Genomic DNA, 14,428 nt, shown 5'->3' with positions numbered 1-14,428 from the left:
TATAAACACTGACAATTGGGAAGCGCTGGCCTGTGAGTGCTCCAATGGAGAACAGCCTTTACCAAAGATGTCATGGCCTTTGAAGACACTCGAACTCAGGACTAAAGGGAGAAACATGCTAGGAGGAAGGCACGCTTGGCAAACCCTCACCATGATCAACTCCCGCCCGGAAACCTATGTCCCCACTGTGGAAGGACATGTGGATCCAGAACTGACCTCCACAGTCACTTACAGACGCACTGTTAAAATCATGTTCATGGAAGACAATCTTACTCAGCTATGAGTGATCACCAAAGAAGACCTAATAAATAACAACCTTAAAATAGATAATAGTTAGGGCAATGCCCTTTTAAAGAAGTTGTGGCTTCTCTCTATTCGACTTGACAAACAATTACTATGTTTAGTTTTTATTTTAATTGTTTGAAAAACAAAACATACTAGAATGTGCTCTTTAAAAAGATATCCCAAGAGTTTTCCCCATTTTTATTTATTCAATTTATATCTCACCCAGGAGCCCAGGACAGCAAACAGATATACCATTAGAAAACAAAAGCAAAAACATTCTAAAACCTTCCAAAAACAATTACAATAAAAAAACCATCTGAAATCAGTTACACTTAAACATTATTCCATCCAATGATATTATTATTATTAATTCCTGTCCTTCACCTAATGTCCCATTAGCATTAAAACACAATGCTTAAACACAGTTTAACACAAGTTTGGGTTACTAGGAAAGTCATCTTCAGCCAACATATTGGGTTTTCTTTTCTTTTTTAAATAAAGTTTAAAATGCAAGCAACAAAAAAGGGGCATTGGACTGCTTTCAGATTCAGAGACCTTTAACCAGGTGACAGCTCTACTAACTTGTAACCTTAAGAAACATTGGGTGGGATGCAGAAAAACGCTCACACAATGGGGATTGTGTAACCTTTCTCCCACTTGTGCTTTGAGGTGGTGGTCCAGGGAGATGCAGTGAGGAATACAGACTGACAAATCTGTCGGTTTTAGTTTCTCTCTGTTTCTCATTTTTCAAATCTTATGTTCAGTTCACCATATTTACAAATCACAAAAATTCATCTGAATTTAATATGCATTTCTCCTAATATATATATTTCTGTATCTGATTTACTCTAATACAATGCATTTTGTGTGTGTTAGTCTCCTGAATATATAGCCTGAAAGTGTTCTAGGGGGAAAATGTGGCATCCAATTTTCTTGTATGAGAGCACAGCAGCCATTTGGGTGCCTTGATCTCATGAGATTCCACGGCAAGATGTCTCCCAAAAGAAAGCATGTATTTTGGGCTCCATGATCTCATGCGGGTCATTTGACTCACCCAGGAGCACAAGTGGGAAGACCTGTGTCCCAGTTATGGGACACAAGCTGTTGGAAGGTATGATATATGCATTTTACTGCATAATTTCTCCTAATATACAATTTTTTGTACATATTTCTTTGGGTTGGAGAACAGCATTGCAAAATCAGAAGTGCAAATTTCAACAGTGAGTTGCATTTCAGTTTGCATATTGTTTCAAGAATTGCAAATTAGGTGGGTCTGCATTAAAACCAACTGTCTCCCCCACCCCCGTGGAGAAAAGGCTGTAAGAAGCAATATTCCATTTGTGCTATTCTAGATCCAAGCCACGTTCTTCACCAAAAAAAAAAAAAAAAAGGCAGCCAAGTATGAACCTTTGCCCTTACTCAGATTTATAATGAGGAGGTGACACCTCCAGCAACAGCTGCAGGTAGCAAGTGATTTTGTCAATAAACGCAAAATGAATTTTAAAATGGACAAAAGGCACATATAAGAGGAGACCCCCAAGCATAAAAATGGAAGCGTAAATGTACTGCACCTTTGGAGACCAGACTATAGGAGCTAAAACTAAGAACAGTGAAATCGCCACCATCCCGAAAGCGACAGGTAAGAAAACCTGCAAAACAGAAAAGGCGTTTGGGAAAGCAAATGTCAGATATATGAACAAGCATGGGGAAAAAACCTGCAGAAAAATAAAATACGTTTCATATTCTGAGCAGATTTGATGTTTGTGCTGCCAACCAACTATTTTGGGGGACAGGTGGTAAGAACTGAAAGAGCCCCAGGCAGAATCTCTCCAGAGCTGCATTATGCAAGAGATTTCCTCCAGACTTCCTGAGTACTGAGTGATCTTCCTACAGTCACTGGGGATGGTATAAATAACTGTTCAGTCATTTTTCACATGTGAAGCTTGGCTTGTCTCAATACAAGGTGGTCCTGTCTGGACCTATCCTTGCATTATGGCTCATTCGTTTGGTGTTGCACTTTCAGAATTTGACTTTGATTCTGCAGCCATAGCTGAGTAAAATACCTGTCTCCCTTTCAGTACAAGTCCCCCTGCCATTTTCCATATGTGCACAGCATCACTGCTTAGAGTCCACCCCTATATTTCAGACACTTTTTCTTTTCCCCTAATACACACCCATGTGCAATGAAAGCTGCAATTCTAACCTCCACCTTCTCTGAATTCAAGCCCCACTGAATTCAGCAGGACTTATTTCTGAATAGACACGGCTAAGATGGCAGTGTAGATCTACCTTTTAAAAACAATTCTATCCAAAATGGTAAAATGTAATTCTGGATCATACCAAGATGTGGTCTTTTGGCAAGGTTAAAAAAGAATTCTATCCTATAATTGCATGTTCTTCACTCAGTAGGCTCACCTCCTAATATATATAGGTTTATATAAAGGTAGAAAACCTCTGCCTGACCCTCCAAAAGGTTTGCTGCCAGACAGTGTATACAATACAGACTAGATGCACCAATCATCTATCTAAGCATAAGGCAATTTCTAATGCACATATGTCCCATCTAGTATCAATGGGGTTGAGCTTATAGTGTCCATAGCTTAAAGCTTGCAAGACTCGCGTGTTATTTATATGGCAATTAATTAGGTATTTCTTTTTACCTTGTATGGCCTGTGCAGATTAGGCTCTCGGTAGCGGAGGACAATCAGGCTAGTGCAAGTTAATCCAATCATCAGCCAAACGGAGAAGCCAAAATAATTGGTTAAAGCAATTAGGTCTGATGGGATAATAAAAATGGATGCAACGACAGTTGAGAAAATCATGGCTGGCGCTGGGGTCCAGTGGTGGACATTGAGCATGGATACTATGGTGGGCAAATGTCCGGATTGGCTTCCAGCGTAGGTCAATCGTCCGAGTGTAAATACGCTGCTGTTGAGGGCGCCAAATATGGAGATGGCCACAGATGCAGGAATTATCCAGGCAACTGAAGGGATCACCCTGTCGGCCCAAGTGACTGCAACAGCGACTGCAAGGAAACATTGACATCATTAGCAGACTCCTGGTGACCGTTTGACAGCTCTCCTGGATCATCAAGTTTAGTCTCATGTTTCAGTGGCCGCCAGACCATTTAAAGCACTAGCAGTTGGAGGTATTAGCCAAATTATGTATTTATTGCAAACACACATATACACAGAGACATATACACACACACACCACCTTGTTGCTGAAGTGTGTTGCAGTGATGTCATCTGTATTCCCAGAAACAAGATTGTACACCTACAGCAATCAGTAATAATGCTGGTCACATTGAATTTATGTTGTCGTCTTTACAACAAACCACGCATCATCACTTGGAAGAGAAATTCATCCATAAATTTCAATGGGATTTGAGTCTCATCCCAAAGCAGAGGGGATTTGTTTCATATTAGGTATAGTTTTAAAATAGTAAAAGGCTAGCATGCTACCTTCACATTGTTGCATAACTAGTCTTGAACAGTCGCTTATTTGGTTTCATTCGTCATCCCTTATGCCTGATCGGGATAGGCTAAACAACTGACAATTTAAAATGTATTTCCAAAAATCACCAAATGGGGCTTCAGTTAAACACACAAACATAAATCTGATTTTCTGCCGTCTTTAACATAGTTCATAATTGCATGCTTTTTAAACTCTGAATTTAGTAGCGAAATCTCTGCTTCAGTTTGCTTGAGACCCTGGTCTGCCTCGTTTTGGTTTGGTTCACTTTTTAATATGAGCCTGCCTAATTTGTACTTCCTGGAGCAAAACACAAACTGAAACACAGCTATCCTTTGAAATTCTCACTTTTCTGAACTTCTCCAATCAAAACATGCATATTGTAGAGGAAAGTGTGCACAGAAATGTATAAATGTGAACATATCATTAACAATATGGGAAATCGTTTATAAAAAAAATGTTTATATTTGGGGGAAAATGCATACAAGGATAAGGAGAAATGCACATTAACATGCTGACTTTACAAAATCACATATTGGTGCAGAGTAGTAAACTGAGCATAAGATTGGAAAAACGAGAAATGGAGAAAACACAATTGTCAGGTCATCCATCTCTATTATCTACTGACTATGTATTATATCTATGATAAGTTCTTGAATAAAAAATGCAAACCAATCAGCCTACCTGAGGAGACAACTTCCTTTGGTGTGAGAACTGTCAAGTATGAAATGTTCACAAGCAAGTAAAACACAGTTATTGCAGGAAGTGTTGTCATCACAGTCAATGGAATGTTCCTGCTGGGATTTTTAACTTCCTCTGAAGTAGAAAATGAAGAAGAAGAAGAAGAAGAAGAAGAAGAAGAAGAAGAAGAAGAAGAAGAAGAAGAAGAAGAAGTTATTATTTATTCCCCAGCCACTCTGGGCAGCTTCCAACAGAATATTAAACAGAATAACCAGACATGAAAAACCTTCCTAACATGGCTGCCTTCAGATGTGTTCTAAAAGTCAGATAATTGTTCATTTCCTTGACATCTTGTGGGAGGGAGTTCCACAGGGTGGGTGCCACCACCGAGAAGGCCCTCTGCCTAGAAATCATTCCAAAACATTTGTTTGTAAAGGGAGAAAGCATACATCATAACTTCTTTTACTAGACTCAAGACTATGCTCTTTTTGTGAATTTCCATATGCTGAATTTGAAAATTGTCACTGAATTTTGTGAAAATCTGCTTTACATTTAGTCGTATACCATGTTTTTAGCTGGCATGATTATTGTTATTCTCTATGCCCCCCCCCCCCCGGTATCCCGTTATTTTGCAAAACAAAGAATTTCACTTCCATTTATGCTTCTTCGGCCATATTTTCTTTACTAACTTACCTTATGTTCCTCCAAGTACCGTGTTGATCATTGCAAAAACATTCCTCATACTATAAAACTAAAACAGAGTAAAATCAGAACGCACGCATAAGACCATTTTTCTATAGGAACTCCAAGCCAACAGATATGGGGTGAAGAGACGTCTCATGCAACAGTGGCCTTCTCTAAACCACAGTGTTTGGGATGTTCCATATTTAAAGCTTTTCTTGAAACGGAAGAAAATTATTTTAAGTGTGTTCATTGCAACTTTGTGGAATTTCAGATCCCAGCCATTGTGTTTTACTGAATCAATCTGCAATGATTACATCACCAGTTGCTGCTCCGAGAACTAGCAACAATGGTCAAATTGATGCCTGTCGGGAAGTAACTGTGTGGTCCTAGTTCAGTCTTGAGGAAACAGAGCAAATATAAAGACTCAGGACAATACGTACATTATGTACACTGCTTAGGTTTGTTCAACACTCACAGCAGCTGTAACCAGGTGCAAACCAATGGGAAGATTTCACCACCACCTTGGAATGCTCCAAGTAGGTAGTTACTTATGTGTCAACCGCTTTCCTTATCTTATGTTTCTGTTCTTGGCACAGATATACATTCCTTGCGCCAGGTATGAGATGGCTGCTTAAGCATAGTTCTGTAGCTTGGCTAACAGTGACCTAGCCCAGTAACAGAGAAATGCAGAGAGCTGACTGAGAGATGGGGGAGGCAACAGAGCATAGGCGCCGACTCCATGGGGCCTGAGGGGGCCCGAGCCCCCTCAAAAATTCGTTTGGGGGGGCTCCGCCCCCCCAATAATTTAAGTTATATTATGCTTTGTAAAATCACAAAATTATGTTGGTATTTTTTATTTTCCTTGTTTGATGATAGTTACCTTTTAAAATACATTCAGTAATGAGTTAAAACAAAGCCACTCCCGATCTAGAGAGGGGGTGGGGTTGCGGGCTCTCGACCCATCAACAATCTCGCGGGGCTGGCGTCAGCCCCGAGAGAAGCGGGGATTCCCCCTAGCTCATTAATATTCACCGCCCACGGCGGCAGCCAATCGGCTGCCGCAAAGGGCAGGCCCTCACAGGTTCACTTAAGGTCGGGGCAGCCCGGGGCTAGCCCCTTTCGTTCCCCCAGCAGCAGCGGTTTGGAGGTCTTGGGCCCCCCCAATATTTTTTATGTCGGTATGGGCCCCCCCCCCAATATTTTTTATAAGTCGGCGCCCCTGCAACAGAGTGACTGGAGGAGGCAGGAGGGGGAGAAATCAAGATGCAGCAGGGAGCAGGACAAAGGGAGGGAGGGTGTTGGGGTGGGAAGTGAGAACAAAGGGTCAGAAAAAGAGAAGGAAGAGATAAAAAGAGAGAGGGAAGAGATAAAAGTCAAATCCAGTAAAAGGGATCCTCTTCATATTGCATGTTTTTTCTACAGATTTCCCTACTCCTCACCACCAGCAAATCACAGATCACACCTGGACCATAAAAATCAGCTCTGGTGCTCCCCAGCACAGTCATTGCACAAAAAAAACATGCTTTTGGGGTATGGATTCTTATGCATCCTCATAATTTTTACGAGGGATCCCCTCAAAACTGTGGGTCACATTCATATCGACAGGTATAAATTTTCTGGTGATTTGGTTACCACCCTATTAAACAATCATGAAAATCCATCAGCTTTAAATTGATGGTGCTTCTGGCGGTGGTGGAGTCCCATGTAAAATCATGCAAATTTAAGAGGATATGTCTGACTTTCAGCTAGAGTCTAGACTATATTTTTAAAACCCCAAAGTGTGTGTGTGTGTGTGTGTGTGTGTGCATATGCATATGCTTTCTCTTCTGTCTGTAAGGGGGGGGGGAGAAGAAGCTAGAGACCATGGGTCCCAGAGTACTCTTTCAAAAAGCCCATGTGCCCCAAAGGATTGGCAACTCCTAGATTAGAATCTAGTCCTGTCAGTCTGCAGGACCACCCTGTATTTTCATCATATGTTTCAGTTTTTTTCAGAAACATGATCACATATTTTATTCAAGTTCGCACCCCTGCACATGGTCTGTATAGCTTTTTAAAGAACGTCTGGATCTCTTAATCACCCCAAATAGCTTTAATGGTCCCCAGCAGTTCAGGGTGCTTCAGAGAGATCCTGCTTCAGCTCAGAGAAGTTGGGAATCCATCCACAGCAGCTGACTTAGAATCATCATTCAGGATTTGTCTGAATCCAATGCGTACCTTTAGTGTGCATTTAGGATCTTATACCTCACAACTTCCCTGGCTCACATCGCAATACCATCGTTTCCATCAGGGATGGGAAACCTTTGACCATCCAAGATGATGTTGGACTTCCATCAGCACCACAGAGCATAGCCAAAGATAAAGGATGATAGAGTTCAACGACATCTGCAGGGATACTTCCACATGGCTGAAACTGATCCAGAATTGGGCCTAACACTTATCTATGTGTTCCCTGGTTGAATGACAGTAGCTCAAACATTTAAAAAAAGAAACAAACAAACAAAAAACCCTGGTAATCCTAGGGTTCAAAAATGTGAGGTGGTATTCTGTGTGATTAAACTGACTGCTTCACTGTGCTCAATCCTTGTGAATTAGTTGTTTACTGCTTTAGAATATTCCACTCTGCAGTGTCTTCCCTCCTTCTCTTTCCTTGGCCTAGAAAATTATTGCTTTAGGCCTGTATGAAGAAACCAGCCAGGAAGCTGTACAGGACTCTATTCATCATCAAGTAAAGTCAAGTAAAGACGGCCTCGGTCCTGTATACCTGAAGGAGCATTTCCACCCCCATCGTTCAGCCTGGACACTGAGATCCAGTGCCGAGGGCCTTCTGGTGGTTCCCTCATTGCGAGAAGTGAGGTTACAGGGAACCAGACAGAGGGCCTTCTTGGTAGTGGCGCCCGCCCTGTGGAACGCTCTCCCATCAGATGTCAAAGAGATAAACAACTACCTGACATTCAGAAGACATCTTAAGGAGCCCTGTTCAGGGAAGTTTTTAATATGTAACGCTGTACTGTTTTTAACACGTGATTGGGAGGCGCCCAGAGTGGCTGGGGAAACTCAGCCAGATGGGCGGGGTATAAATAATAAATTATTATTATTATTATTATTACTACTACTACTACTACTACTGTGTGGAGCCTCAGTTCACAACTGCCAACTGAAAGCAAAAATGAGAGATATACCTGACAAATAGTTGAGAGACCACCAGCCACCATATGCATAGAGCCCCTGGTAAAACGCTTCTGCAACCTGCGCAGCATCTGGGATCTCTGAGCCGAAGGCATTCTCAAACCTTGCTACGTTCTCTTTCCTCCCCCTGATCAGCAGGACAATCCCGCCAACCGCAATTACAGAGAGCGCCATCATCTTCAGGACGGTGAAAACGGTCTGCACCCAAGCAGCCATCTTGACACTTCGACCGTTGAGGATCCCGAGGCACCAAAGGACCGCCAAAGCCAGACATTTCTTCAGCACGTCGGGAACCGGACACTCGCCGTAGAAAGGCTTGGTAGCATACTCAGCAAACAGCAAGGCCCGAGCGGCATTTGAGGCGGGTTTGTTGAACACGGCCGTCCACAGAAAGATGAAAGCCAAGGGAGAGCCCAGGCCTCTCTTGATGTGGCTGTATTCTCCTCCTGAAAGCGGTAATGCTGTACCCAGCTCTGCATAGCAGAGAGCGCCCATCAACGATATGATGCCACAAGCTGTCCAGATGATCAAGGCAACGCCAACATTGAGCAAAGAATATTTCAGCACTCCAGTGGGGGAGACAAAGATCCCTGCCCCTACAATGGTGCCCACGATAAAGCTGGCCCCTTCAAAATATCCTATGGTTCTTTTGAGTTGCATCTCGCCATTTTGGCTTTTATTTTCTTCACCCACCTGATCACACCTGTCGTTCCCCATGGCGCTTTGTTTCCTTTTGCTGTTATTTCCACACACGCACACCAAAAAAAGAGCCGTTAGCAACCCGAAGATCCTAATCTCCTCCTCTGACTGTAGTGAAACGTTACTTGGAACTGTTTGCAAGGTCATTACAAACCTGTATCCTCCTATGTTTAACAGGAAAAGTGCTGATGATTAACCACGTTGTTTCGAGGAAGCAGGCTGGGTCATAGAAAATAGCATTCCCCATCACCAGTGTGTTCTCAAATTAAGGCATGTTTTCTGCAACAAAAAGAGAACTGAAACATAGCCGTCCTTGGGAATTCACACTTCTCTGAATTTTGCAGTGCAGTTCTTCAGCCACGTAAAGTGTACAAAAAAGGCATATGCTAGTTAATCTGTGCATAACAATGCATATATTAGGGGAAGCCAGTGCCAAATATATTGCTCTGCTTTGGACCACATCAGCAATTGGGTTCTTGTCATCTGGTTAGCCCAGGACCTTCATACACAGTACCCAGGCTTGCGCCCCAAGGAGGGTCACTTTGGTGCTGCTAACGCAGTGGTTTGACTTCCACTCCAGAGGTGGACTCCATTGTCTGTTGAGACAGAGGGATACCAAAAAACAAGCAAAAATGCATTACTTTTTTGCGGAAATTGCTTTGCAAAAATATGGATAATTAGCAAAAATGCATTGTATTAGCGAAAATTGCTTTATGTGTATAATGGGCAAAATTGCATTAGGAGAAATTAACACTAAAATGCAGGGTTGGGGAGGCTGTCAAGGCAAAGACAGAGGAAACAAAAACTCTTGACGGAGGAACCTGACTGCGTAGTAAGCTGCAGTCCTAATGTGAAGGAACAAGTCCATCCTGAGTCCCTGAAGGGGGTGAGCACAGATAGGGAAGGAGACCTCATTCAGCGGACCCCTTTATACTTCAAAGCTTGCTTACCTGGAATGTGCAAAGGTCCTGAAAGAGATCTACAAGGAGGGTTTTCCTTTCTTTATATTTGTCCCAAGGAAAAGGCTGAGGTGGAGCTGCCAAGAAAGGAACAGCTTTACTTGAACAAGTCATAGAAAGCCTACACTTACTGTTTGCAGGAGAGCTCTTGAGTTGTTTCCCTGCCGTGGACCTGGGTATTTACAGAGTGCTCTAACACCTGATGGTTAACAGAAGCCATTGAGGTCAGCATTCCCTGTGACTGTGTTCAGTTGTATATAGGAGAGCAGTGAGAATGGAAGTAAATACCTTTTGATATCAACAGAAGCCATGATTGCTAAAGTTGTGTAAGAGTGCTCGAAACTTATGCTGTAGGTATGACCAGAAGAAAAATTAAAGAAATTTAGAGTGCAATTTCAATAGTACAATATCCTAGCTTAAACTGAAAATGGTAAGACAAGGGTACATTTCCACTTTCCCTTAAACAAGGCTCCTACAAGCAAAATGGCGTGTTTGTGTTAAACGAGGCCAAGTCTTCCACACATGCTCAATTATGTCTGTAGAAACAGAGGCACCGCTAAAAGCAACTATTGGCAATTCCCTGGTAGCAAAGTCTATCCAAGTTTTATACTGATTACATTTTTTGATCCAGAGTCTCAAGTCGGATCAAAGGCGATTACAGACATTTGTTCCAAGTATCTGAGATAACAAAAGGATTTGTCTATAAGCAGACAGGCCTGTGGGTAAACAGGGGAGCTGGAATCTGATTACACAGCTAAAATCTGATTGCACATTCAGATTTCCTTCCTCTTGGAAATGTTTAGAATCATAGAGTTGGAAGGGATCCGAGGGCCATCTAGTCAAACTCCCTGCAATGCAGAAATCTCAACACACGGTCCCCTATCCAGTGTGAAACCATACCGGACCCTGCTTAGCTTTGCAAATATGTTTTACTGCTTGACACTAGGATCCTCTGCCTTTTTTTGGTAAACCTTATAGAAAAGATAACCAAGGACATGATAAACGTGTTGCTCGCTCCTGACCGCAGGAATGCAATTAATAGGTGAAAATGGGAAGTAGATTTTGGAAAAGCATTAAGAGAAACTTCCTAAGTGAGGAACTGGGTGACCATATGCCAAAACAGACAAGGATACTTCACCTTTAATAGTTGTATAGAAGAAGGGAAGTTCAGCTTTTTATGCTGCTTTTTATGCAAGCTTAAAATCAACCATAAAACTTCCTACAAAAAAAAAGATCGAAACAAAGATATTTGGGTTCATTAACTCAGATCAAACATAAACTCAGCAGGGTATACTGGATATCAAGAAATAAAGTATAAACAGAAATATTAATTCTTCCATGCATATTTCATCCAAAACCTGCCAGCATGCAATAAATATCTGATTAATCAAATTGATGTGCTTTGTCATTACTCTCCCCTGATTATTCATTACAAGAGGCATATGGTCATAAAGCTTTACTGACTCCTTATTGATTTAGCAAATGGTCTCACTGGATCTCAGCAGCACATCAAGGACTTCATATGTGCCATTTATTTAAACAAAAACCCCTAAAAATGCCATCTGGCACTGCATTGTGCTCCTTGATGATTCAGATACTGATTTTCTTCCCTTTCTTATTGCATTTACAGCACAATCTCGTGTGTGTGTGTGTGTGTTCAGGAAATAGTATTGCACTGAGATATGTGAGATGTACCCCCAGGGATGCAATTCTTCTTAACTGGTAGTAGGTACTTAACTGAGAGTAGGTCCTATTGAATGGGCATCTGATTAAACATGTATAGGATTGCTGTCATAAACTGATAGCAATGCCTTTTTCTCCCAGTCTACCAGTAGCCAGCTTAGTCTAAGGCAAGAAGGGGAAACTTTTGGCTCTCAAAATGTTGCTGAATTACAACTTCCATCAGCCACGGCAAGCATGCCCAATGGCTAGGGATTTTGATGATTAATTAAATTTATATACTGCCTTTAATCTGGAAATCACAAGTTTTATAAAAGTGTAGGTTTGTTATATCTATTATTATTAATTAAATTTGTATATCGCCCCTCACCCATAGATCTCAGGGCGGTTCACAACATAAAAATACAAGATAAAAACACAAAACATATAATATAAAGAAGAAGCAATCCCCCCCCCCCAAAAAACAATAACTCTCTTTCCCCCACAAACACATTTAAAAGGGTATAGTTTTATTGCATCCTAAAGCAATTTACAACCAAAGTAAAAATAAAATCCCATGCACATTATTAAAACAGACTTAACAGCATAAGGTAAAGGGACCCCTGACCTTTAGGTCCAGTTGTGGCCGACTCTGGGGTTGCGGCACTCATCTTGCTTTATTGGCTGAGGGAGCCAGCGTACATCTTCCGGGCCATGTGGCCAGCATGACTAAGCCGCTTCTGCTGAACCAGAGCAGCACACGGAAACACCATTTACCTTCCCGCCAGAGCGGTACCTATTTATCTACTTGCACTTTGGCGTGCTTTCGAACTGCTAGGTTGGCAGGAGCTGGGACCGAGCAACGGGAGCTCACCCCGTCGTGGGGATTTGAACCGCCAACCTTCTGATCGGCAAGTCCTAGGCTCTGTGGTTTAACCCACAGCGCCACCCGCGTCCCATACTTAACAGTACTTAACACAGAAATGTCTTTGGCGCTGAAACAATTACAAGGCTGGTGTCAGGCAGGCCTCCCAGGAGACAACATTCTTGTTGTTGCCCCGCTCTGGACTTACTCTTGAAGTTGGCATTTAGAGAAGGACCTCAGATCTCAGAGTTCAGGCAGGTTCATGGTTGGAAAGGCAGTCTTAAGTAGAGTAGCTCTGAGCCATACAAAACTGTTAATGGACCTTGTAGAAGGCGGTGGCAGAGCTCCTTCTCAACCCGCCCCATCCATCTGCCTCCCTCCCCAATGCTCCTCTGCTTTCCTAGCCTGGCTCCAGAGCTAGACTGCCCTCACCCAGCTGGTTCGTTTCCCTTCCACCCCTCGCATCCGAGGCTCTTTTCCAATGGATGGAGATATAGTGCTGAGTTTATGCCAGCAAATGGACTTTTTCTCCCACTGGCACTGTGGTGTTTGGGCATTTCTCGTGCCACTTTCTGAAGCCCTGTGCTATAGTGGTAGCCAACGGATGGGAGATGTGGTTCAGCAACATCTACTGTAGATAACCAAAGGTTACACACTCCTGGTCTAAGGAGTAGCTATGACAAACTGTGTTAAAGTCATAACCCAGCCTATTTGACTAAGCCGTGATTCCAAGTTTCCATTCTACACTGTGCATGAAGCCCTTTTTGAGAAAGTATGAAGCTGTGCAGTCCAGGAGATCGCTTCCATAGATGCCCTCCTGTGTTACTGAACACAGAAGTGGTTTAGTATAGAAGAAGCAGACAAACCTATCACAAGATAAAGGATTACTTGTGGGACTGCACTTTCTGCACTTTTGGGTGTGGATGATTGTTCAGTACTTGTGTAGATGATCCCAAGTCCTATGTGTCAGATCATCTCAAAGAGTCCAAGATAGCTCTGACTGAATGGTTCCTGAACTTGCAGCAAATCCAGACAAGCCAGTGTCTTCAAGCAAGGAGGCCTCAGAAGGAAAAGGAAGAAGACTACTACTTTTAAAATTTCACAAATCCATCTTAGAATCTTAAGTTTTCGCCTCCAGAGCCCAATATATATGACCACTGCTGCTTCCAGATTGCCACTATTTTGTAACTGGAAGTGAAGTCAATTCCTGGGCAAATTTGGGTTGTGCCATTAAAGTGATTTTGGCACTCTTGCACAATAAACCTGCTTTCCTCCCCAAAATAAAATCAACACCAGACTTGTGGTGGTAAACAAAGTGCAAGATAACAAATGCTCCGGATATGACATTGTACTACATCCCTGAAAACAAATCAGAATGGATGCTCAATAAACAGCTGACATCATATAAATGCCCTGCAAGTTGTGTACAAACAGAATCAGGACGAATGCTCAATATACAGGTCACCTGTAAGCAACCCAAATCACCAAGCCGTGAGGTTTTCTATCATGGATTTATTTGGTCATTTCCATTAATGAATGTATTGCATGATCCGCTGCCCTCCATTGATTCTAATGTGCAGTGTTGGGGAAAGGAGGACAGAGATAAATCCAGATTGCCCCCTCTTGGGTGACAAACATGATTAAGACACTGGAAATTAGGCACATACGCATTTCAGCTCATTTAGTATCATCACAGATGGCAACGCAATTTGGAGACATGTGTGCCCTTCAGATTAATGATGGGAAGAAACTCTTCATTTTCTGGAGGATGGCAAATATCTGTACATGTGCCTCATGAGAAAGAGTACATATTTTCCCTAAGGGGTGCCAGCTATGTCACTCAGGGTTCTTTTAAAACTTTTTTTTAAAATGTATTTTATTTCTTATTTCACTAAGAAAGCATTTTACAACAATAATATATACAACTATATAAAGC

General features: G+C 42.2%; 1 protein-coding gene across 1 annotated transcript; it reads right to left on the bottom strand.

Moving 5' to 3' along the window:
* Nucleotides 1-471: 471 nt before the first annotated feature.
* SLC7A13 (solute carrier family 7 member 13) lies at nucleotides 472-10,083 on the bottom strand. The gene is made up of 5 exons (XM_083748732.1): nucleotides 9,960-10,083; nucleotides 8,304-9,605; nucleotides 4,444-4,575; nucleotides 2,946-3,310; nucleotides 472-1,934 (listed from the first exon to the last, which is right to left on the bottom strand). The coding sequence occupies exons 2-5, from the start codon at nucleotides 9,154-9,156 to the stop codon at nucleotides 1,701-1,703; spliced, it is 1,584 nt and encodes a 527-aa protein (XP_083604858.1). The 5' UTR covers nucleotides 9,157-9,605; nucleotides 9,960-10,083; the 3' UTR covers nucleotides 472-1,700.
* Between the last annotated feature and the right edge of the window lie 4,345 nt (nucleotides 10,084-14,428).

The sequence above is a fragment of the Podarcis gaigeae genome, assembly GCF_964106915.1.
Source record: "Podarcis gaigeae genome assembly, chromosome: 7".
Classification (NCBI taxonomy): domain Eukaryota; kingdom Metazoa; phylum Chordata; class Lepidosauria; order Squamata; family Lacertidae; genus Podarcis; species Podarcis gaigeae.
This window is presented reverse-complemented; position numbering and strand designations above follow the sequence as displayed.

Coding starts and splice junctions, on each gene's coding strand:
- SLC7A13 (XM_083748732.1), bottom strand. CDS start 9,156: ATGACCTTGCAAACAGTTCCAAGTAACGTTTCACTACAGTCAGAGGAG. Junction 3,311..4,443: donor AAAGGAAGTTGTCTCCTCAG/GTAGGCTGATTG, acceptor GTTTCCTTGCAG/TCGCTGTTGCAGTCACTTGG. Junction 1,935..2,945: donor ATCTGCACAGGCCATACAAG/GTAAAAAGAAAT, acceptor TCTGTTTTGCAG/GTTTTCTTACCTGTCGCTTT.